This window comes from Sebastes umbrosus, chromosome 11 (assembly GCF_015220745.1).
Source record: "Sebastes umbrosus isolate fSebUmb1 chromosome 11, fSebUmb1.pri, whole genome shotgun sequence".
Lineage (NCBI taxonomy): Eukaryota > Metazoa > Chordata > Actinopteri > Perciformes > Sebastidae > Sebastes > Sebastes umbrosus.
The window spans coordinates 13,222,274-13,247,032 of NC_051279.1; the positions used below are offsets into that span (position 1 = coordinate 13,222,274).

A 24,759-nucleotide genomic window follows, 5' to 3' on the forward strand; every position below is an offset into this window, starting at 1 on the left:
CTCAGGTTGCCATGGCGATGACCTTGGAGGGCCCCAGTCAGACACACACACACACACACACTCGTCCACAGACACACTCGCTTACACACTGCGGCAAAGGCGAGCGATCGATATTCTATTATACGGAGGGTGGCGAGGTGGGGGGGGGGGGGGGGGGGGGGAGGAAAGTCGCACTGCAGCGAGCTCACTGCAGAGACACAGGGGAAATTAGAGAGAGGGTGAGAGTGTGAGTGTGTTTGTCAGTGAGAGTGACAGAAAGTGGGTGTGCATGTGTGTGTATGTATGAGCAGGAGACACTGCATTTGTCATTGGACAAAGGTATAGCGGCGCCACAAAGTTTTTGCGTTCCTCACTCAAACGGACGTGTCCTAAATTTTCACAGGATGTGGCAAAGTGACCTTTCGGGCCACCCAGTGCTTATCTCTCACATAAAGCTGTATACTGTTTATAATTTATTTGATTTGTGCACTAGGTGAGCAATAATAAGAGGTTCATTTAAGATAGATGACCCTTGTGGCACAGAGAGGTAGCACAGTTACAGTCTGTTCCCTTGAGATAAAAGATATACTGCCTCGCTTTATTTGCAGGAATGTAACCTTTTGAAAATAACTTTTATTAATCATAGGAGTCGCTATTCCTTCCTAAACACATGATTGTGATATCTTACAGCCTTGAAAGATGAGTTTGGAGAAATAGTAGGACATTGCTCCCTTTGTAAGAGTCATGAATGTTGATGTGAGACACGGCTGACACATTTACAGAGTGGTTTGGTGCATTAGCCTGGGCTGCTGCCAGCTCTTCCTCCTATGGCACTTCAACATTATGCAGTTTGCAGGTAGAAGTCAGTGCATATAAATTCCCAACACTAGGTGGCATCCCATCCTCCTATTTCTACTTCCTCATTTCCGCTGTGTTGTGCACTACTTTCAATTGAAATCAACAAAATTTCACCCAAGTGTGAGGAAATAATGTCAGATAATTTAATCTCATAATATACATGTATGTGTTGGAATAATATATAGGGTATTAATGTCAATGGAAATTATTTCAAGTTATCAATTGACATGGGAAGTTATTAGGGCTGTCCTCGACCAAAGAAATTCTTAGTTGACAAACACTCGTACGATTTTGTGGACTAATTGATTCGTTGATTTAATCGACAGATCTGTAAAACTGAGTTTCTCCACAAAGAATCACACAGAAGCACCACTTTAAATATTGTGTTAAGCAGAGATGTGTTAATAATTTTCTTGGAAATAAGTCATTCAGCATGAAAAAAGCATAAAAATGACTGCTCGACTAAAGAAATCTTAGTCGACTACGACCAAAACGACTGATTAGTCGACTAAGAGGTTGCAGCCTTAGAAGCTATCCCATATACATGTGAGGAGAGGGGGTAATACCATTAATATGTTACAATCGACAATAATATGGCCTAACACAATATGATCAATTAAATTTGACCAGAGGGATGAACACCTCTTTTGTGCAGGTTTAACAAAAATGTAACATAACGGGCTTCACAAAGGCAGTATTTGTTGCAGGTCTATTGTAAAGGACGGCATTCAATTCCTTTTGTCAGAATATGCAAGCTCCACAAGAAAGAGCAAGAAAGATAAATTAGTCTTCATCTATTATTATCTATAATATTCTAATAAAGTGTGAAGAGTAAAAACAGAGACAGAAAGACACACAGACAGGTCTCGGTTGTATTAAATGTTCTAGATGTTTTATTGGTGTTGGTTTCATTTATTTGACACACATGTTCTACTAGTTGTGTTTTTTTTTTCTTCTTCTTGAATTTCAACTCTTGCAGCCATTTGAGATAGACCCAGCCTGAGACCGCTGGCCCTTCACTGCTCTCCAACACATACTGTACATGCACACAGATCCGGGCCAGACCGGGCTACACCAGGACCTGGACTGAACCAGAGCTGGACTCGATCTGGTAACAGATCCCCAGGTGTATGGTCTCACTGTCACCACTCACCACATCACAGCACACTGCACCACATCATCATACCGGCACACCTGACGCGACAGGAACCTGAAAGCCTTGGTTGGTGTGTCTTTTGGTAAAAACACAACCTAAAACCCTGCTCTGCTGTTACGGTTTGAGAATAGCCTCCTGGGAAACCAGCAAAAATAACTGAAACCAAACAAAAAAAACAAAAACAGAGACATATGTCTCGTTTTTTTTCCTATTCCACCGAAATTGTTGATGTTATTCTTCATGAATGTCTCTCTTGAGCTGATTTTCAACATGTGTTTTTTTATTGTTTCATTTAAATTCAGTATAGAATTATATAGATTTCCTAGAGCACACAGAAAGATTGAGTTGTATTCACCAACTTGGGGGGGGGAGGGGGGTGTACTGTAATAGTTATTAACAAGGACAATGGTTCACACAGTGCACACAAACAGAGACAAACGGGGCAGGAGGGAGGGGAGGGGAGGGGTGTGAGAGACAGAGTGGGAGAGAGGGGGGACAGGACGCCATGGGGTGTGCTTTGTTAGGCCTAAATGAGGAAAAGCAGCTCTCACGTACCCCCCCTCCCGTCTTGGAAATAAAAAAAGACAAGTAAAATCATCGAAACCCCCCGTACCCCACATATTAAAAAACAACAGCCGTTGAGAACGGAATAGAAGGAAAATGGACGTAATGAGAAGGACAGGGAGGTGACCACTCCGCTGGTCCTCCACAGACAGGAGACGGAGGCGAGAGGTGGCAGTCGAAGTGGTGTCGGCGATGGGATCTCACTGTGTGATCTTTACATCTGTGTGTGATTGGAGGACAAGCAAAGGGTTGGCGGGGAAGGGAAAGAGAGAGAAAGAGAGGGGGAACGAAGGTATAGAGACAGACGAAGGGGAAGAATAGGGAGGGGAAGGAGCTGGAGGAGCTGGATGGCCCTTTTTTGCAGAGCGTAGACACTCCCTTTGTATCCTTAGCTCATTCAAATCTACATACACAATATGCAGCTGCCGTTTGGTAGATATATTGGTTTATGTACACAGCAGTGAGAGAACACATGCAAAGAGTATCATAGGAGATGGGAGAAATGGGGGCGGGTCAATGTAGAAAGTTGTAAAGATGCTTTTGCTGTTTTTAATCTTTGGGGCAGTTGTGATGAAAATTGCTTCAAAGCGTTTTTTGTCTTTAAGGGGGCGGGGCATCTGGAGGTGAGTTTTGCCAGGGATGGAGTGACGGGGGGAGGGGGGGGATGGAGAAATAAGTGGAAGATGTAGGGGGCTTGAGCGAAGATGCTCCATCGATCAATAGTATGTCTCTCTTTCCACCCAACCTGGAGTGCAAATGAGAGAAAGAAAAACAGAAAAGTTCACAGTTAATTCAATGGTTTCAAGTCATGCTTTATGAAGATTTTCTATTGAATTAGCATTAGTTAAAGCAAGGCAAGGCAATCTAGAATATTTCCACTAAAATAAAAACATCTGTTAAGTCACTTGCTATTGCTGAAGGAGGTAAATACAATGGTGATTGAGCCTATAGCCCACTGATGTTGCGATATTTATATATTTGCAGTATTACAAACTGGGTGTCTGTGGCGACATTCCCGGGAAAAATGCTGTATTACAGTTTTTCTCCATATTATACACAGAAAAAACGGAACTATGCACACAATTCGGAAAACTTGAAGGTGATGTATCAACAAAAAGACTCCAGACTGCTAAACTATGAGCACAATCCCATTGTTTTCAGTCATAGAAATTCTGAATCAACCAGGACTGCTTTAAATGACTAGTTCAACATTTTGGGAAGTATGCTACTGCCAGCAGTTAGTTAGCTTGGCTTAGAACAAAGACTGGAAACAGGGGTAAACAGCTTGCCTCGCACTGTCCGTAGATAATAAAATCAGCCTATTAGCACCTCTAAAGCTCACTAATTAACATGTTATATCTTGTGTAAAAACTACATGTTGTTATGAGCTGGACATGTTCTCGGCTGGGTTCAGGGACTTCCTTGAGTCTTGTCGTTGACGTGAGTTTGCCAGGGAACCGAGCCAAGAAATAGTCCAGCACATACCCGCCGTAAAACCACAACCTCCTTTAAAGAAAGAGGTAGTTTATTAAGGGGAAACAAATACTGACCTCCTGGGTTCCTACGGAGGAGAAGTTTTCGGACTTCATCATAGACAAAGATGAGAAAACTATAGGGGAACGCACAAAACCACCAGCTAGGCCTGTAGGAAAGACAAGAGAACAACAATGGTTAAAAATAATCAAGTAAACGGATACACACAATATGTCTTAATATCAGAGTGACTGCATATGAATCCATGTGATGCATGTGGTAATGGCACTCACTTTAGAGGATACATCCTGAGTGCCACATCCATGCCTGGGCAGTAGGACAGGAAGGCAGCCAGGGCCGTCTCTTCAAACAGGCCGAAGATCAAGATCTTGTTCCTGGGTTGAAAACACAACAAATGTTGAAGAGCAGAAGTGATGATGCAGAAATTGAGAAACGTGTCACGCTAATGTAGATCATTAATGCTTACTGGCAAAAAGGTAAATTACTGAAAGGACACACGTAAGTATATATCACAGTACAGCTGTTGGACTCACCTCATGCCCTGCTGGAACACAGAGTTACGTCTGGTCTTGCACACGATGACATCAGCCCACTGCACGACTACAATACTGACAAAGAAGGCTGTGTGGCATGTGAACTCCACAATCTTCCTCTGCTCGTATGTCTGAGGGCAGGAGAGGACAGGCACACAGTTAGATAAAGTAAGAAAACCTGAAAACACAACTAAAAGTTCACTTAAGTTATTATGCTTTTGTGCTTTTTTCCCTTCCTTTAGTGTGTTGTATAGTTTTTTTATGCATGTAAAATGTCTGCAACGTTACGAAGCCCAAAGTCCACGCCAAAGGGAGTTACTCTCCCCCACAGAAACACTGCTCCCGAACTCCCTGAAATGCCTTGCTTGAATCCGGCCTTTTCTTCAGTAACGTGGTGATATCACCAAGTAACACAGTTGCATAGTGCCTGCCTAGCGGCTAGTTTGGCATGTCCTCAAACAAAGCTAGTTTGAAGAGTTTGGTTTGATTGACAAATCACAACAAAGCGGGCCAGATGACCAATCAGAGCAGACTAGGCTTTTCGGGAGGGGAGGGGCTCAAACAGAGCATTTCAGACAGAGGGTAAAATGAGGTGCTGCAGCACAGCCGGTATGAGAAATGTAAAGTGTTTTTTGAACATTAAAGCATGTAAACATGTTCTAGTAGAAACCCAAAATACAAGTATGAACCTGAAAATGAGCATAATAGGTCTTCTTTAAACACACAAAGACTACACACGTACCCATTGCTGCCCATAGCTGTCTTCCAGGTCGTTGACAGAGCGGTCGTCCCAGTTGAGCCTGATGCCTACTAGTCGGGTGGGCAAGAAACCATTTTCAGCCAAGATGACAAAGTAGGCGAAGAAGCCTCCCAGAGCCTGGATCATACCTGAGGAAGAAACATACAGACAGAGAGATTAAGTTACAGATTTTTAACTTCCTTAATCTAGTTTTTCCTCCCAAAACATTGCAGATAGATCCAAAGATAATCCGGCTGGTGTTGTTTGTGAACAATAAAATGGGGATAAAGTTACACAAAATGACTTTCAGGCAACCAAGATCAAACTTCAATCCAGAACAAAGACAATTCACAGCTCGGATCAGCGGCAACCATCTTCATTTTACCTACCAATTTGTCCATAAGCAATGCTGATAAGCCTCTCATTCACCAGCTTGTCCCTGAATGGGTTCCTGGGCTGACGCTTCATGATGTCGCTCTCAGCTGCTTCATAAGCCAGTGAGATAGCTGGCACCTGAGGGAAGAAGGAAGAAATTTGAACTTTTAGTACATTATAACGTGTCATATAAACAGGAGCTGATGCCTTTGTGTGAGCATAAAGTTTGTCATAAAAGACAGTGAGGGTTTGATCAGCTCTCACCATGTCAGTTCCCAGGTCGATACAGAGGATGGTGATGGTTCCCAGTGGCAGGGGGATGTTGACGATGATGAACAACAGGAAGGGGGTGATCTCTGGGATGTTGCTGGTCAGGGTGTAGGCTATGGACTTCTTAAGGTTATCAAAGATCAAACGGCCTGAGGGGAGGAAAACAGACGGGTTACATCACAGTCCTAGTCTTTCTCATATGAAATCGCATGTACATCCTCAAAGGATCACACGTTCCCGTTCTGTCCTTTGGGTCTTCTCACCTTCCTCCACTCCAGTGACAATAGAGGCAAAGTTGTCATCCAACAAGATCATGTCTGCGGCCTGTTTGGACACATCGGAGCCAGAGATTCCCATGGCAACACCAATGTCGGCCTTTTTCAGCGCAGGAGAGTCATTCACACCGTCACCTGTCACGGCTACGATGGCACCCTGGGAGAGAAGCAGGAGGGTGAGGATGAGCTTATATAGCATAAATATATCAAATAAGTTATATTTGTTAAATGTATTTATCCTTTATTTATTGTTTATTGTAGTTGCATTTTTTTTTTCAATTTTGTCATTTTGTTGTTATTATTGTCATAAATAATAAAAAATATATATACCCACGTATCTTGAGTTTAAGGCAGACCTACTTATTTTAACAATTTATGCCAAAGCTAGAGATTAATAATCTTCACCACAAGATTATTAGACGAGTCTATACGTCATGAATAAACTGTTTTGGTGTCATTTTAAAACAACCCTGATTATAAAACAACCTCAATGTTTTCAAAACCTGAACAGATGTTGTTGTTTTTTTACATCTTTTAAATGAAACTGTCATATTTAAATGGCAATAAAACATATTCAAATGTTAGAATTAATTAAATTAAATTAAAACCTTTTGGTATTTCAAATGCAATCTAACCATCTCACAGTATAAAAAAAGTGGTTTATGAATCAGTCAGGAAACTCTCATTCAACAGATAACTAGCGCCATCTGCTGTTGTGAAAGTATAATGCTACTTCTAATCTAGTCCCTGAATGTACCCAATGTAATCTATTCAAGCCAATATAAAGCATGAGGACAACCCTGCTTGGATTAGAGATTTGACTCCTACGCGTTCAAGTCACACCAAACATTTATTGCCCATGAGGCGTTTGATGATAAAACAATGTCAAAGTGCTCTAACCAGTCTCTGGCAACCCTCTACGATGATGAGCTTCTGCTGAGGGGAAGTCCTGGCAAAGACGATCTCTGTGTGATTCCTCAGGATGTCGTCCATCTGATCCTGAGACAGATCTTTTAGGTCTGTACCGTGGATCACGCAGGCCTTGGCGTCCCTGAACACAGACAGACATTGAAGTGTTGATGTGGGTCTCATCATCATTTGTATGACTGTGTTTGTTGTTTTTCTGTGATCGTTCTTTACCTGGGGTTGACCTGGCTGACGGGTATGTTGAGACGAGCTGCGATGTCCTCCACTGTCTCGTTGCCCTCTGAGATGATGCCCACTCCCTTGGCAATGGCCTTGGCAGTGATTGGGTGATCTCCAGTGACCATAATGACCTAATAAGAGCAACAAAAAAGACATTTAATCACATGATCGCACACGCACTTTGAACCTTATTTTAAAAGACTGTAAGGAATAAAGAAATCACATAAAACTCACCTTGATACCAGCAGATCGGCATTTGCCAACAGCATCAGGCACAGCAGCACGGGGAGGGTCGATCATGGACATGAGGCCAACAAAGCAAAGGTTGTCTGTCTGGAAGTTGACATCGTCTGTGTCAAAGGCAAAGCCCTTGGGGTACTGGTCCTCTGGCAGCATCACGTGGCAGAAACCTGGAGGGGAAATAAATGTGTCATTTAGTGTTTGATTTGCGATGTTTAAAAGAAAAAGAAGAAATGGTCTTCTATTCCTCCTTCACCTCTGACATAACTTCCAATACTCAGTCTTCAGAAAATTACATTTCAGAAGTGCCTGGTTTAAATAATTCAACAGATCTTAAATTGAAAAAAAAAGCTTTTGCGTATGATCTTAAACTTTTGCAGATTTTGGAATTTGTCAAAATGAATTAATTGCAGTCACCTCTAATGCAAGCATGGGGGTTTCAAGCTAATGAAAACACACCACTATTAGACATAATGTAACTGATGTCCCTTAAGTCACGGTTTCCAAATCATAGGGTCCTGACCCCCGCCAGGGGTCAGCAAAGATTCACAGGGGTCCCAATGCCTTTTTCATTTTAAGGGGTGTAAGAAAACTATCCAGTCAGTGTCCAATGAAAACCATATTTGATTTAAGTGATTTTAACTTTTTTTTATACTGAAAGATGTTTCTCTTTGGGTTGAGAAAAGTCTCCTACCTCTTATGTAACAGAAACCATTTAAAAATCCCTTAGGCAATATGAAAAATGCATTGTCACAAAACTGAGAACAGCTTTTTTTCCTTTTCCGTTTTGGAGATTCGTGGTTTTTGCAGGACGGTAGTGGCACTAGAAGGGTATAGGTCAAATAAGATATTAAGCAATGACTAAAAATAATACTATGTTTTTTTTTTTTCCAGAAAGTAAAATGAATGGAATGTTGCAATTTTTGTTAAATGGAAATGTATTATAGTATGAGGAATTACTAAACAAAGTGTAAAAGACATTTTCCAGTTACTTGTGACTGAATAAATTCCCTATTTTCTCCTTTTGAACCTGTCACGGTCACACTGTACTTACCCTCTCTCCCTCTCTGTATCACCCCTCTCCAGTTCTATCTATCCTTACCCAGTACTCTCTCTCCCAGTCCTCCCAGCTCCATGTAGGCATTCTGGAAAGATTCCTTCAGCTCCTCATCCATAGGTTGCTCCTTCCCCTGCAGCAGGATGGTGGAGCAGCGGTCCAGGATCCTTTCAGGGGCTCCCTTCATCACCAGCAGGTAGCGGTTGTCATTGAGGTCCTCTGTCTCGTGCACTGAGAGCTAGAGGAGCAGAACAGATAGTTAATTTGATGTAGTGATATATGGGTTTCATCTTGTGTACAAGGCTGTAATGCAACCTGTTACTCACCTGGTATTTGTTGGTGGAGTTAAAGGGGATCTCGGCCACCTTCTTGTTCCTGTCCCTCATTGCCCTGACGGAGCCGCAGGACAGCTCGATACACTTCAGTAGGGCTGATTCTGAGGCGTCACCGGCCACGTCACGCTTAAGGATGGTTATTTGGTCTTGTCCCGCTTTGAACTGAGCGCGGTTACAAAGACTAGCGATACGAGCCAGAGACAGCCACGTCACTGAGCTCTTGTCAAAAGAGGCACCTGGAGCGGGAACAGAAGAGAGGGTATTATTAAGCTCCATGATTTCTAGTATTATCATTTAGTAACACATAATTCATCAGTGGCGGCTGTATGCCCCGTCCTCACTAACCAGACTGGTCCTCGGTGGTGTCGGCCTCGTGGATCTGGTTGTCGAACCACATGTGTGCCACGGTCATCCTGTTCTGGGTCAGGGTGCCTGTCTTGTCGGAGCAGATGGTGGAGGTGGAGCCGAGGGTTTCCACAGCTTCCAAGTTCTTCACCAGGCAGTTCTTCTTAGCCATACGTTTGGCAGTCAGGGTCAGACATACCTGCAGACAAATACATGTGTAATGTTAATCATCATTGTGTTTGGATGTGTCACCTATGAAGCTCCGAAATAGAGTTTCTCTGTTTCTTGATGAGAAGTGAGCTCATGGTACGATTTAATAAGAAACAACCAAGTACATTTTTATTTTTATAGCACCTTTAAAAATGAAAGAGATATGCAATCAAAATAGCACCAAAGCGACGCAATACTTAAAAGACTTAAAGGTGCAGTGTGTAGGATTTGGCGGCATCTAGCAGTAAGGTTGTAGATTGCAACCATGTGAAACTTCTCCCGTGTGCCAAGCGTGTAGGAAAACTACGATGGCCGATGCAAAAACCATATATAGAAATAAACGGTTCCTTCTAGGGTAATGAAAACACGATTAGATCCTCCTAAATGTTACACACTGTTCCTTTAACTAAATTTAACAACAATAATAAAAGACGTATTGACAAGGCAAACAGCAAACAAACATAAAGAAAGAAATAGAATGATGAAAATGTTATGTGTCCAAAAGAAACTAATGAGCAACAACAACTGATTGCAAAACAATACACCATATGATACCAAAGTATGTAATTCAGAAGCAAGTGAATGTATGTGATTATTTGTCCACTTACAGTGACTGTGGCCAGCAGCCCTTCAGGCACGTTAGCCACGATGATGCCAATGAGGAAGATGACGGCCTCCAGCCAGGAGTAGCCCAGGGCGATGGCCAGGATGAAAAAGGTGACGCCCAGGAAGACGGCCACGCCAGTGATGATGTGGATGAAGTGCTCGATCTCTTTGGCGATGGGGGTTTTGCCCGTCTCCAGGCCAGAGGTCAGAGTAGCGATGCGACCCATGACTGTGCGGTCGCCGGTACAGATAACAATTCCGCGCGCTGTGCCTGATTTGGAAAAAGAACAGAAATATAATGTAAAATATAATTTGCAGCATCAGTACCTGTGTCATTAGTCCTAAAATGTTCTCAGTTTACACAAATCACAATTATGCATTACATTGTAGTCAGAGAGTAAAGTTAGGTGTTTATTATTATCATTACTTGGCTTTAAGTCCAACCACAGGCACTCAAGTTAATAATAGCATGTAATACTATCGCCATGGTGACCATACCTTCCACACAGTTGGTGGAGAAGAAAGCGAGGTTTCGGGTCTCTAAGGGGTTGTCATGGGTACAGTCAGGTGACCTGCTCTGAGGTTCTGACTCGCCTGTTAGGGAGGAGTTATCAACCTAACGGGAAACAGAAAAATCAAAACATGTGGTTGCATACAACAGGAAGAAAGACTATGAATGTGTGTATATGTACGTGTGTACGTGTATGTGTGTGTGTATGTGTGTGTGTGTGTGTGTGCGTGTACCTTGCAGCCATGAGCAGAAACCACCCTGATGTCAGCAGGGATCCTGTCTCCTCCCTTCACTTCAATCAGATCTCCTCCCACCACTTCTTCAGCGTTGATCTGTACCTTCTCACCCTCACGGATCACCAACGCTTGCTGCAGGGAGACATCAGTGATGGTTAGAAAACACACACACGCACACACACTGTTTAAAGAAACATAGTCTCAGAATATAGGAAGTTACAGCAAAAAAACAAAGACCTTTTCCATCCCTTCATCTGAAAAGAACTGTCTGACTAAACATATTGTTAGCAAAGAATTAATTAATTAATTCAATCAAAACATACAGTATGCATAACTATTTTCAGGCAGTGACAACCACCAGCTACAGTCTTCTGAAACTTACTGACTGTAATATCTTCTAAAGTAGTTACTCAACTCTGAAATCCATTTACATTGTACTGTTATTTTCTCTTGCCATAGGTCTCTATTTATTATATCTTACCTGTTTAATCAATGTTTAGACTGATGGAATAAATGTTTTGGGACCATTTAGTAGTTATGGTTAGGTTAGTTAGTTTTGAGGCTCTTTGGTTAGTCTTGGCTGTTTTGCAGGTTGTAAATGTTACTGTATAATACATGCACTTTTTCAAATCTAGACAACGTGTTAGTATTTAAAATATATGTTTACTATCTGCCTAATGTCTGGGGCCACATTCTCAAGCTTCAGATTAGGTTAATCAGGGTGTCCCATTTCACATATCTCCATTATGTCTTATGATTGTACTCGTATATTAACTGTGTTATGAATAAACTGAAACTGAACTGAACAGAACAGAGCTGTGCTACCTCCTTTTTGCAATATGCCACCCGTGTATTTACCAACTATCTCAAAGGCAAGCAAAGAGGTAAAGTGTGAAGCGTTACATGAACAGAGGCAACAGTGTTTCTGCCAAGTAACATTAACTAGGTATTTATGACCCATAATTTCTGTCAATTGTTTCCAAAAATCCTAAAAATATTCACTTTCAAACCTTTATGGTCAATGTCCCCTTTCCAGAGGGAATCAAAATAAGCTTTCACACACAAGCTGTTTTTTTTTTTTTTTCTCGAGCAAACACATATTTACCTGAGGCACCATGTTCTTGAAAGACTCCATGATTTTGGAGCTCTTGGCCTCTTGAAAGTATGAGAAGCAACCGGTAATGACGACGACAGCTGTGAGCACAATACCTAGGTACAACTGGAGAGAGAGAGAGAGACAAAGTCAAACATATGTGAGTGTGGTCTGTGGGATGGCACTGGACACAGTGTGTGTGTGGTGCTAAAATTGCTTTGCCAAGGTGTTATTTATGTCTGCACTTCAGAGTCGAAAGTGTGGCGGATGTGTTAATGAGGTGTAGAAGGGCCAGATATGAATATGTGTGGATGCTCACGTTGTCTCCTGCAGGATCGTCCTCGGTGGCTGCCTGGATGGCGTAGGCCAGGAAGCAGAGGATGGCGCCGGTCCACAGCAGGACGGAGAATCCACCAAACAGCTGGCGACAGAACTTGACCCACTCCGGGGTGGTGGGAGGAGGGGTGAGAGCATTGGGACCATCCCTGATCAGATACTCTGCTGCCTTGGCGTTGGTCAACCCCTGGAGGGAGCACAGAGGAAGAGGGACGGGTAGTTAGCAGAGAAAGGCCAGTCGGCACTGATGCAACATTCTCATATTTCTTTAGTATGACTTTGGAGTCCAGGCGACTGTTGGGTTGGATTGTCAAAAAATATAATAAATCAATAGCAGTATGCCTCATAGTGACCAACTGGATAAACAGTCTCAAACCAGCTGTACATACTGAGAGAAATCATCAACTCACCTGGACAATGTCAGTCTGGTATTTCCTGCATGTTTCCTCTATGGACATCTTATGTTCCGTCTGAAAAAAAAAAAAATACAGACATAATCAATACTGTGTAGTTCAGTATGTTTAGTAGTTGCCATTTTTTTGCATGCAAGGAAAAATTTGTAGAAAATAGTCCAAATTGAAAAATGAATTATGCTTATATGTAATTAAAAAGAGTTTTTTTGTAATTGGAAATTTACTCCATGCATGCAGTTCACCTGAGAGATAAGAGTATCAGGGCAGCCAGATATGGCGACCCAGGTGTCTGTTTCTTGCGCTGGGATGTGGGATCAAAGTGACGACCTCCTGATAACAAGTCACCCCTCTTACCAACAAAAATACACTTGTTTTTTTGGGGGATTTTTCTCTTCTCTCCAACAGAGTTGGTGTCAGTTCACTTCCCTTCACTACATCCTCAAAGAAGATGTTCTTCAAAAGTTGAAAATCATTTACTTACATCTTAAAAATGTATGGATATGATATAAAAAAAAAAGGTTTTGAAATAATGAGGCGATTGTTTGTGTCAAATTAATTTGACTGACAGGATCAAAAGGGAATTGGTCTCAAACATATTTTATAACAAATACTTTCAACAGATAAGAGAAGACTTTACTCACAATGGGCACTTCCTTCTTCAGGTCATCCATGTCCTTGTTCTGCGCCCCCTTCTTCTTCTTGGGGGATCGGTCATCTTTGTCCTGTGTGGTGGCAACGCGGTAACTGTCTGACCGCCCATACTACAGACACACACACATGTTTTATACATGCCTTCGGACTACATTAAGGAGATAATAGCCAATGCGCCTTTGTGCATAATCGGAACCGTTCTCTTGGCTTGTATACATGTACATTATATTAACAGAATATAACTATAAAATGATCTCTGAGAATGCATTAAATGCTGCAATTGTTCAGAGAGCTGTACTATCTGGCATTCTAATAGTATTTACCAGTAACCGAAATAAAAGCCAGCAGGCTTTATTGAATTGTCCTTGAGGTTTCTCTCTTTCACTACATAGTAAATAATGTTGTACCCTTGTGAAGTGGCCTTGTGAGGTTGCCTGTATTTCATCAGTTATTCTCAGTTTATGAGGAGGATGTCATATGAAGAGCATTCCTATTCCTATTAAAACCTATTATAAGAATTATTGAAAGATAAATGCATTACCCTGGTAGCGGTGATCTTTTCTGAACAAAAGCACCTACATTAAAAGTGCACTATCACCACACATTAAAGCATGAGCCTCCTGTCTGCCCTGCCATATCCATTTGATCTCCCCAATGATCAAATAATTCCTGCTCTGATGTCCACAAAAGCCTGATGGACACATCAAAACATAGGTTTAACCTGTAGGTTTCAACTAATCGCTTCCTGGTCTTTTTCATTTATCTAGCAGCACCAAGGACATCAAAGGCTTTCTGATTCGATTCTAGTGTGTTCTACACAATTAGACCAGATACATCAGAGACACTTTGATGCCAAAGATTGAAAATTAAGTCTCAAGTACATGCACGCACACACGGACACATCAAATGTCCTCGTCCTCTTCCGCCTGCTTTACTGCGCTGTCGCCCTGTTGTTCCAGGTACTCTCCTGACTATAATTGTCCCCTCACAAATTGGCTTATGTTGTTAAACCAGACGTGAGTGGACTATTAATAACCCAGATTTGATCCAGCGCTGCACATTCTAGTCCTTCTACAGGTCTATAACTGTAACTCTATAAGCTTGACTGTGCTGGCCACGTCGATACAAATGTCCCTCATCAGAGGTCAGAGGTGACACGGAGGGGCAAGGATCGCTCCCAGGAGGTGTGAGTGGGTCCTAGTGGCACTGATACAACCAGGTCATCAAGGAAACGGCACTCGGTGGCAGATCAATACAGTCAGATATACGCTGATGGTTTGACAGAGTAGCAAAGTCCAGCTGATGTGGAAGCTACATAATTTACCTAGAATCAGACAGACACATCAATATCTATCAGCTAATAATCAATGACTACAATCCTCTTAGTTAAGGTATGTGTGTCAAAAAAAATTAGGTTTAAAGGTTTCATTGATAAAAAAAAACCCTAACTGTGTGCTGATTCACTGAGGTGAAGTAAGCGCCCTCTAGTGGTGCAGCCAGGAAGTGACTTTATCAGGGGTGCAGCATGCACAGGTAACTACTGCTACTTTGTTTGCATTTGATATCATTGTACAGATATAAACTACAAAGAAGCAATGTGATCTCTCCTTTGACATAATACTTAAAAGTATGTTTACTTTAAAACTAATCTGTAAAAATTCACTAACCAAACTTTACAAAAGCACCAGTGAGGAAGTAGGAATTGAGATCCCGAACTCTCACACACCTAAATCGCACCAAAACACACACACGCACACACCTGCAGTGCGACAAAATGTGACTAACAAAGATCAACTTGCCACCGCATTTCCCACCTTGGGAGCTGTAACTATGCTGCTGTTGTGTGAAACTCTTGTGAAATCATCTCTTCAGTACATATTGAACTAGTATGTGGTAACAAAGACCTGTCTTTCTGGTTTGTCATCATAAACATGGGCTTCAAGACACAACATGTGGATGAGGACAACTCTCACTCACTTAATTGTGGAGCGCGGTCTGCTGCTCAACGACCGCTGCCGGATTCAAAGCAAACAATAAAACCATTCGTTCGAGCATGTCAGTGGGAAGGAACTGTTTGACCTGACTGCAAATACACACACACCCACATTCACATGCAAACACCCAGAGTTCTGCAACAAAAGAGCAGGTGAGCAAATCTCTTGCCGCAGCAAGACCAGGCAGGTCTGGTGAGGCAGAGGCTGCATGAAGCAGAAAGTGATGCAGTGGAAAAGTACTGCTGCCCATCCCCTCTGAGACAGACCCCGGATCTGTGTGTGTGTGGGATTGAGAAAGAGGGTGTGTGGGGGTGTGTTGGCACATACATGTATGTACTATATGTATTCGTTGGAGATTTACTGAATGAATGACGGCACCGTATCTCTGTTTACAGATCAAGGGTGTTGAATAATATGGAAAGGTACAGATTGACCTTGTAATCAGGTGTCAAATAGGCTCCATCATCTGACAGATGGCAGGTGTGCATTTGTTGGTATAATATTGTTGTTGTGGCCAGTTTTTCCCAGACAACGAGGAATGTTGCAAATACGCATTTAGGGAGCATTGTCTGCTCGATGGCGCACCTGCTCTTCTGAGCATATGCACACTGATACTGATAACATACATATGGACACACACAGGTCTTTCTCTCCCTATCACAAACACACACACACACACACACACACACATGGCCAGACAATAGAAGCGGTTGGTAAGGAGATGGAGAGGAGTGCCAAAAAAAGAGATATGTGGTGAAAAGTCGAGACATGGAGAGATGGATGCGAAGGGGGTGGATGACAGACACGTTTGGGCACATGGAAAAGGATCAATGGGAGGTGAGACGCAGGGACAGATAAAAGAGCGAGAGAGGCAGGTGGAGAGTGAGTGAAAGAGCGAGAGAAGAGCTGTTGTCACCCTTCTCTCGTGCCTCTAATTAGATATTGACCGGCAGTCTTTGTCTGCTGGCTCTGTGTCAGCGTTTGACCCGCAGTGACCCCACTCTAATAGATTGCAAAATCTTACTTATAGTGTGTGTGTGTATGTGAGCATGTGTACTTCTCATATGCTAATCTTCTCGCTCCGGGTGTCTGTGTGTGTGTGTGTCCTTAAGTGTACGTTTGCGTATGTGAATGAGATGTTATCAGCATGACTCAAAGGAGAGAAATGAGCTGATTTATCTTGAGTCTGTGTTTACAGTATGTTCAGGATGTTAAGTGCATAACTGGCTTTGTGAGTGTGCTAGCCTCTCCTTTCCTTTCCCCCTCCCACACACACCGTGCTACTTGATAAGTCTTTGTTGCACCTACTGTATGTTGCTAACATTTGTGCAAAAGCATGAAACAAGTAAAAAGACTTTAAACTGTACGTCTGACTAGTTGTTACTCATCTGTTTTCAAGTCTATATCTCTTTAGATAGTCTGTTATCTTCACCTTGATTGCTTATTTATTTAGCAGAGAAAGATGTAGGCTATACTGCGTATGTATATTATTTGAGTATCGACATCAAGGTGTGCCTGCCCCTGTGCGTCTGCGTGGGTGTCCAGCTGTCTCACACAGCTCTGGGTAACGTAATGGACCCCTTCTGTCCTGAGGAAGGAAACAGAGACTCATGGCTGGAATTACAGACGCTCGCTCTCCCACAAGCACACAGATGAACAGACTGATGGACAGACACGTCTCCGACATCACCAGGAAATGGACATTGGCGGCTCCTCTATGGATTACATAGTGCAATCACTCACATCCAGTTACATGTTGGCTTATTAAAATCTGCTGAAAATATCAATAATGCAATAAAGCTTCAAGTATCTGTGTTTGATTTGATCATAAATCATTCTGCGGGCCTGGTCCAGCTAACCAAACTAAAACTAAGCGTTTTGTCCTCTGATGAGCGAGTGTGTTTGGAGGGTAAGTAACCATGGCAACCGGCACGGCCATTGGCATGGTGACCAAGCTCAGCAGTGATCCAGTACTCCTCTTAGGATCCCCTGATGTGATCTGGGAAGAGTAATAATTGATGCCTCTGTAACTGGACACTGTATTCACTGCTGTATAACACAGACAGGCATTTGATTCAAGGAATTAGTGTGTGTGTGTGTGTGTGAGCAGAGGTGAGTCACTGTGTTGGCTACAGGCCGTATGTGCAGCGTCTACACGCATTGCGGCAGAGAGAGGGAGGGAGATGTGGAGTGAATGAGAGAGAGAGAGCGATCAAGTGATTGTGAAATAATAAGACACAACTCACAACGTATAGTCGGAGAAGGATTCTACTTTTCAGGAAGAAATGTGGAGTTTCTAACTTGAATGAGAACTGGCCATGTTGAAAGGCAAATTTTGACTTCTTACGTACCATAAAACTACATAGTTGTAGTTTCTTTTGGCAAACTGAGATCAAGTGATAGTTCACAGCAAGCGTCAATTTAGGAGTGGCGCCTGAGAGAACTACCATGTCAAGCATGTTAAAGACGGCGGGTCGAGGCATGCCCACTGAGGGTGGGTTTGACTGGCATATTTTTCTTCCCCTTTTCACACGCATGAGGAGTTCTGAAACGGGAAGAACTGATGTGCTTAAAAACACAAATGTTTGTCTCTTTTCATGTGGAACTCATATGAGGAAGTTGTTTCTGTAGGTGGAAGAAATACCACCGCGCTCCGTTTAATCCTGCGGCAAACGCCACAGCATTAGTCATACCAACATATGAGTCTCCACTTCCTCTTTGTACAGAGCAGCCAGATGCACCGACAACATCTGCTCATTTGCACTGATCAGAGAGCTACATCATGGATTTATTACATGTTTTTACCACTATGACCATGACTGTAGAATGTACAGTTGAGCTGAAAACAAAAACATACTCATTGGTCATTTCCCTTGTGCTCTGAGCTCATGAGAACTGTTTTATGAAATGTCTGAATTTAAAGCAAAACCAGTGAGATACATATTGTATTTCTACCTGTCTTTACAGGTAACACTAGATGGATATTGGGTCTAATCCGTGTTGAGGCTACAGGTTGAAGGCCCTCTGTCTTCAGTCTGGCCCGTTGCTCTGCTCATTCACTACAAAAGGTGATTGTCATGGTGCCATTGTGATTGTGCATAGGTGTGCCTGTCAGAGAGGCCTAAGCACATTCACAATGAAATTATTATAAATGTAAGTGTGTTGCCGGTTAAGTTTTTTTATTTATTTTTTATTATTATTATTATTATTAATAATAATAATAATAATAATAATAATAATAATAAGGCATCCTTTAGACTCAATTTATTAAAACATCACACTTTGCTGTCCCTCTCTATCCTCTCTATGAATTACTAAATAAAGGGGAAATAATCCCTCAAAACAACATTTAAGACCTTTATGAAAATGTAAAAAGGCCTAAAAAGCTGTGAACATAATAACATACATTGCATGTTAAAATGTGTGCTGGTTTGTAATTTAATTCCTGCATCTGTCGACATGCTACTATGCGTGCTACTATGCGTGCTAGCATGCATGTGTGTGTGACCTTGCAAGGTCATTTGGCCATCTGCTGTTTCTTGCAGCAGGATGGCAGGGCTCTGGGCCACAGTGGGGGGCTCAGGCTGTGGGCCGAGGGACATAGCTGTTGGGATTAGCTAGTCTGATTACTACACTGGATTAGCCCTCTGTGCTCCGTCCTCTCTTTGTCTCTCTACGGCTCTTCTTTCTCTGCACTTCTGTCTCAGGAAAACCAAATGCATAAACGCAGCATCCTCACTTATCATTAGTTGCACAATAATTCGTCTTGTAGCAGCACTGAGTAAGCGAATGGATTAGACGGTTATTTAACAGATGATTAGGATTTGAATGCCTTGTAAAAGAGACTGTTGAGATATTTGTATCACTTATCTGTATCAACCTTGAGAGTGATACGAAGGCTTCTTATCTTTCTAGTTAACAAAGTGAACAGACATCAGAAGAGGGAGATTCTAGATATCAGATGTGAAGAACGAAGGGAAAAGATAATGGCGTAAATCTTTTCCAGTACAGCAGTCCCAGGAGACGTTCTCTTACGGCATCTATAAGTACACGTATACGTAAATAGAGAAATAAAAAGATTGTGGCCGCTTAAGAGTACTAAGAGAACAACTTAATCTCTAAACCACACAAACACAAAGAGACAGAGAGAGATTAACTCTCTTAAACTCTCAAATCATCTGTGTTGTGCAAAACTAAAACTAAATAAAAGCAAGAAACTCAAACCAAACACAACCCCAAACTCAAAACTGTGAGGTGTAAGCCCTCCTGCCCTCCTCCACTCGGTTCCCTCCTGTCCATCTGTCCGTCCCGTCATCATCTTCATCTGTTCATCCTACTGAGACAATTGTGTAACTGCATCTATCTTTAGTTCTATACAATGCCCTGTCCGCCCCCGTGAGCTCTGAGGGATAAATCTGCGCTGTAGCTTGTGTGTCTTGGTGTGTGTGTGAATGTGGACGGTTCTAGATTAACATTGTAAATCTTGGTTCGTTGGTGCTTGAAGCGAACATGGCATCTCGCCATGGTGTGAAAGAGGGCACCTCACGACTCCTCAGCAGGCAGCTGCTCTCACAGATGTGTCCAGATGTGCACACATCCATACACGCAGCTGCTCACTGCACGACTAAACCAACGAAACCAAATACCAGGGCTGTCCTCGACCAAAGAAATTCTTAGTCGACTAATCGATTAGTTGATTTAATCGACAGATCTGTAAACCTGAATGGGTGCTAATACGTTTCTTAGACATCTAAGAAGTCATTCAGCATTAAAAAAGCATAAGAAATGACTAATCGACTAAAACAATCTTAGTCGGCAAAGACCAAAATGTCCAATTAGTCGACTAATCGACAAGCATGTGTCGCTTTGTGATTCCAAACCAGGATCTGTTGTGTTCAGTATGTCTGAATGAAGGGAAAATCTTTCACAGGAATATAATTACTGTGAATCTTGAAACAATTTCTAACGTTTTCACTGAATGGCAGCATTACATGGCAACAACAAAATACAGATCAAACACAAGTGTTGTAAAATGATCTGTTTTTGATTTTAACAAGCCTTTTGTCCATTGTGGCTGCCCAGTGTTACACTTTGTGCTTTTCTGCTGTATTCACACAGGGACACACACACTTCACAAACATACACACATCTCCAGGACAACACCCTGAATTAGTCATGTCATTGTAGTCAGGCAACCTAACCCCTCTGAGTCGCTCTCATTATGGGAGACCATCAGCACGTTAATGTTGGAAAAACTGTAATCCTGTTTTAAAGTAATGTATGAAGGAGACAGTGCTGACCTTTACGTTTTATTAGCATTACACAAGCTGCTACTGAGCTCACAGCTCAGGCCGTTAGTCTATCACTAGCGAGAAGGCTAGTCCCTATGTGTTTTTTTTTTTTGCTGAGGCACAAGAGAAATGTGGACTCTGTCCTTCATCAGTACTCTCACTAAGGACATCGCCCTCATTACAGTAGATATTTATTGATCAGACGCCTACGAGAGCTTGAAGGGGACAATGGAGGAGCGTTTCAAAGGTCGCCATATTGACCTTAATTGACCCCTATAGGCCACAGGGCAAAAAGATCCCAGCTGGCTGTGCGGTCAGAGAGATCACGTGGTCGATCAGATCCGGTATGGACGTGCTTTTTCTATAGGCTGCTGCGACGCGTGGGACAGATCAGCTGTGGTGCGGTGCAGCCTATCAGCATCGGGCAGCAGGTGCAGTGGGGAGGGATGTGCAGTACGCTGCACCAAACTGAGGGCTGGGCCTCTGCAGAGGCCACACACATCCTCCAACTCCTCAACTACCTTCCACTGACACCTTGGAACTTCTTCACTGGTGCCAATAGAAAAAGTACAGGCTGTTCTAGAAACCTTTGCATCATGACACGGCTAATTCGTGAGTCTAATCAACGTCTTATAGGGATCCTAACAGGAGCTTCTCCTCAGCCGTTCAAAGCAGCTCAACCACACCCTTCGATACCAGCCTGTGTGACCTTCTGACAAAGCCTCAGTGCTACTACCACACCTTCATCTCTGTTTAATCTCTCCTGGGGCACCAGCCCACCTACACCACCACACCTCTCCACCACCACCATCACTCAATGTCCTATGAAGATCATCCACCAAACCACATCCCTCCTCTCCGTGTCCCATCTGTCTCCTGCCCCCCTGATAACCAACCCCACAATGTGCGGCAAGAGGAAACAGGAGCCACAGTAACGTGAGCCTCAGGTCATTATCCTGTAACAAGATATACAGCCAGGCAGGCAGGCAGGCAGGCAGCCCTCCCCCACCACACCGCCATTCTAAATCCTTCTCTCTTTCTCTCTCTACACCTGCAGACCAGTCACTACTGATCTGCCCTTCCTCCCTCTCTCTCTCTCTCTCTCTCTCTCTGTCCCTCTTGCTCTCTCAGCAGTGGCACCCTTCCCCCATCAGTGTCACGTGTCTGAAGGTGAAAATCTCCTCCTATAGTCTCATCAGCATCAGCCATGTATAGCTGCACCCATGCAGAGAAGGAGAACAATGAGCACGAAGAACGAGCGGGGGATTTCTTTAGAAATGCTCTGCCAAATTTAAACTACCCTTCTCTGTGCCAGAGACAAAATGTGCCGGTTGTCTCTCTAGTATCCCTGACAGATGCCCAAGCTTTTTTCTCTAGTCCATAGCATCACTGCTGTCTCTAAGCCCTGTCCTTTTCTGCATGCTTCCTTGTGCCAGCCTATCACAGCTCTTTACAGGGAATTTCCACACCGGAGGCCCCGCCCCCGGTTTGACGCAGGAGGCACGTCGCAAAGCGATGCCCCCTGCGGCCTTGGGGAAAGGACAGCTGGCAATGCCATCACACGGTGCGCCAGTGCAAAATCCACGAAAAAAAGGTCAGAAAGAGCGAGAGGGAGGTGTAGTTGACCGGCCAGGCGTGATAAAAAACACCATCCATCACTCCATCACTCCATCCATCCTCTTTCTCATTCAGGGTGACCTCAGCAGCAGTAAAGGAAACACCCTTCACAGATCACCAGGGACGCTCATATCCTGTTTTATATAATGCCTATCTCTGGAGAGCTGCGGCATCTCCAGATATTACACACCGCTCCAGTCCTGCACACAACAGCTTCGTGCCTAAAGCGCTCTCTACCCATCCCTTTTGACGCAGTGCCCACTAATGCTGAATCCCACAGTACATCTTGAACGTGTCCACCGGCAGAGCTATTCCAGATGCTTGTGTAACTGCGCTTGTGCTGCCTCTATACAGCGATGGTGGATGATGGTGGATGATATCTCGCAGCAGCAGCACCGCATGGTCCCTTGTCTGCAGCGTCATCATGCCATCGCATCATCATCCAGCGGTCGGAGATTAAAAATTACAACTCTTTCCGCAGGATGGATGATGGAGATGGAGCAATAGTTGCGCAATAAGCTCACACCAAGCTGTCGCATCTGCGCCTTGGCATTTTCTGGTGTTTTTCCACCAGCCTCCTCTGAGTCATTTTGCAGAACTGAGTGTATCTATAACAGACTACTGAACAGTAGCACTAAATGAATGCAGAGCTGTGGATGGATTGTTTTATGGATGTTTTTTTTATAATTTTATTCTCAGGTATTGTCTTATTTATTGTAGTATTTATCAGCTGTACTATTTATAGAATTTAAAGGGCTGGGATGGAGCCATCAGGGTAAAATGCATTTCATTGCATTTCACTGTACACTGTACTTTTAAATGCATATGACAAATAAACTTGAAACTAACCGGAAACAGGACAGATGCCTTTTTTTTACAGCTTTAACGGTGCGCACAGCAGATGAGAATAAACGTGATGCTGTAAAGCGCATCGTGCTCCTGATGGAGGCCCACTGGACGCATCGTTTATTTAATCGGCAGTGTGTGTAAAAATGCGGTCACTGTCGGTGATTATAGAGTCCCTGTTATGTCACAAATTAAAGGGGGGAAATAAGCTGGCGATGCGCTTATTTCCCCGGTAACCGCATTATGACGCATGGGTCAATGAGGGTGCCGAGGATGAGAGAGACTCCTCTGCTGATAGCATCCTCTGAGAGGGATGCGGATGAGCTCAGCATCTCCATCATTCACCGCTATAGATGCGACCATGTAGGCCGGAGAGAGGACAGCGGTTTATTATAGGAGGAGAGGACATGAGGGGGGGGGGGAGGGGGTTTCGAGGGCATGGAGGAGGTCACAGTACATCCTGTTCATTCAGCTCGGACGATGTCATGGAGCATATTTGTGCCTTAAAATGTGGCAAAATTCAGTTTTTTTACACTATATGTTAATGATGGGAGCAGAATCTGGTTTCTATCAAATGCATCCTCCTCCCTGTGTCCCTCAGGAGAGCTCCTGGTGAGAATAAACCGATTAGGGCCTACCATGGCTGGCAAGGTTATAGACCTGAAATACATATGACACACTGACAACCTCTAAAGCACACTCTTTTACTCTAATTGTAAGACATTTTTTCTATTTCTATTCAAATATACTGACTGAATCAGAGAAAAAGGACATGAGCCAATCAAATTTCCATTCAAATAAAAAATTATATTCAAGTCAAAACGTAATCATAGTAATAAAATGCTTTCTATATAGCTGCACAAGACAGGAGCTATACTGGCTACATCAATTTGTCGCAGTCTACGAGACCAGGGTAAAACACAGTTCCGCATTACAGTCAATGTCACTCAGTGAAAACGGGATTTCCATAAAGGAAGGGGGAAAAAAATGACATCACATCAGCCCTTCCTTCCTCTTCCTCCTCATCCTCCTCGGGATATGAAATATCAAGACTATAGCGCTCATTTTGTCAGGCCACTTCAGGCGGGCTATACAACACAAACGCAGTTATAAAGTTGTAATCGTCAGTCTTACCCCCATGTTGGCGCAGTCACTCTTCTCCTCTCAGGTGATGCACGGCTTGAGAGGTGTCAGCCCCTCGCGTTGAATTATATCAAAATGCCTTTGCCTTGAAAAATAGAAGAGAATATGCTCAGTTGTCAGGGTTTGCTTAGAGAAAAAAAAGAAAAAAAAGACGTCAGGGCATTTATCTATATAAGATCTGACTATTTTTTTTGTGGGGTTTTAAATAAACGGTGTCTCAAACCTTTCCAACGGGTTAGGCTTCAATCTTCCCCCCCACTGAGACGTCTTTCAAATTAAATGCTGCGGTCTCAAGCGGAGCATCACGCGGGGATGCGCTTCCTTCCTCTGCTCTCTGATACTTGCGGTGAAAGACCGGCGCAACTAAAGAGCCGCACTGCTACCTCTTCAGGATTTGATCTCCCTCCGCCGCTCTGCCAGGTTACCGCAGTACTCCTCTTCTGGAA

General features: G+C 43.2%; 1 protein-coding gene across 2 annotated transcripts; it reads right to left on the reverse strand.

Annotated features, from left to right (window-relative positions):
- Window positions 1-1,703: 1,703 nt before the first annotated feature.
- On the reverse strand, window positions 1,704-24,739 carry atp1a3b (ATPase Na+/K+ transporting subunit alpha 3b). 2 transcript variants are annotated; one of them, XM_037783991.1, is made up of 23 exons: window positions 24,537-24,739; window positions 24,305-24,398; window positions 13,413-13,493; window positions 12,769-12,828; window positions 12,342-12,545; window positions 12,035-12,148; window positions 10,927-11,061; window positions 10,681-10,798; window positions 10,185-10,453; window positions 9,367-9,565; window positions 9,013-9,257; window positions 8,732-8,924; window positions 7,624-7,799; window positions 7,384-7,520; window positions 7,144-7,294; window positions 6,232-6,400; window positions 5,963-6,117; window positions 5,713-5,836; window positions 5,327-5,472; window positions 4,585-4,715; window positions 4,324-4,425; window positions 4,108-4,199; window positions 1,704-3,302 (listed from the first exon to the last, which is right to left on the reverse strand). In XM_037783991.1, the coding sequence occupies exons 2-23, from the start codon at window positions 24,308-24,310 to the stop codon at window positions 3,274-3,276; spliced, it is 3,036 nt and encodes a 1,011-aa protein (XP_037639919.1). In that variant the 5' UTR covers window positions 24,311-24,398; window positions 24,537-24,739; the 3' UTR covers window positions 1,704-3,273. The 2 variants fall into 2 exon arrangements, with proteins under 2 accessions (XP_037639919.1, XP_037639918.1); XM_037783990.1 differs by having other exon boundaries at window positions 13,413-13,532.
- Between the last annotated feature and the right edge of the window lie 20 nt (window positions 24,740-24,759).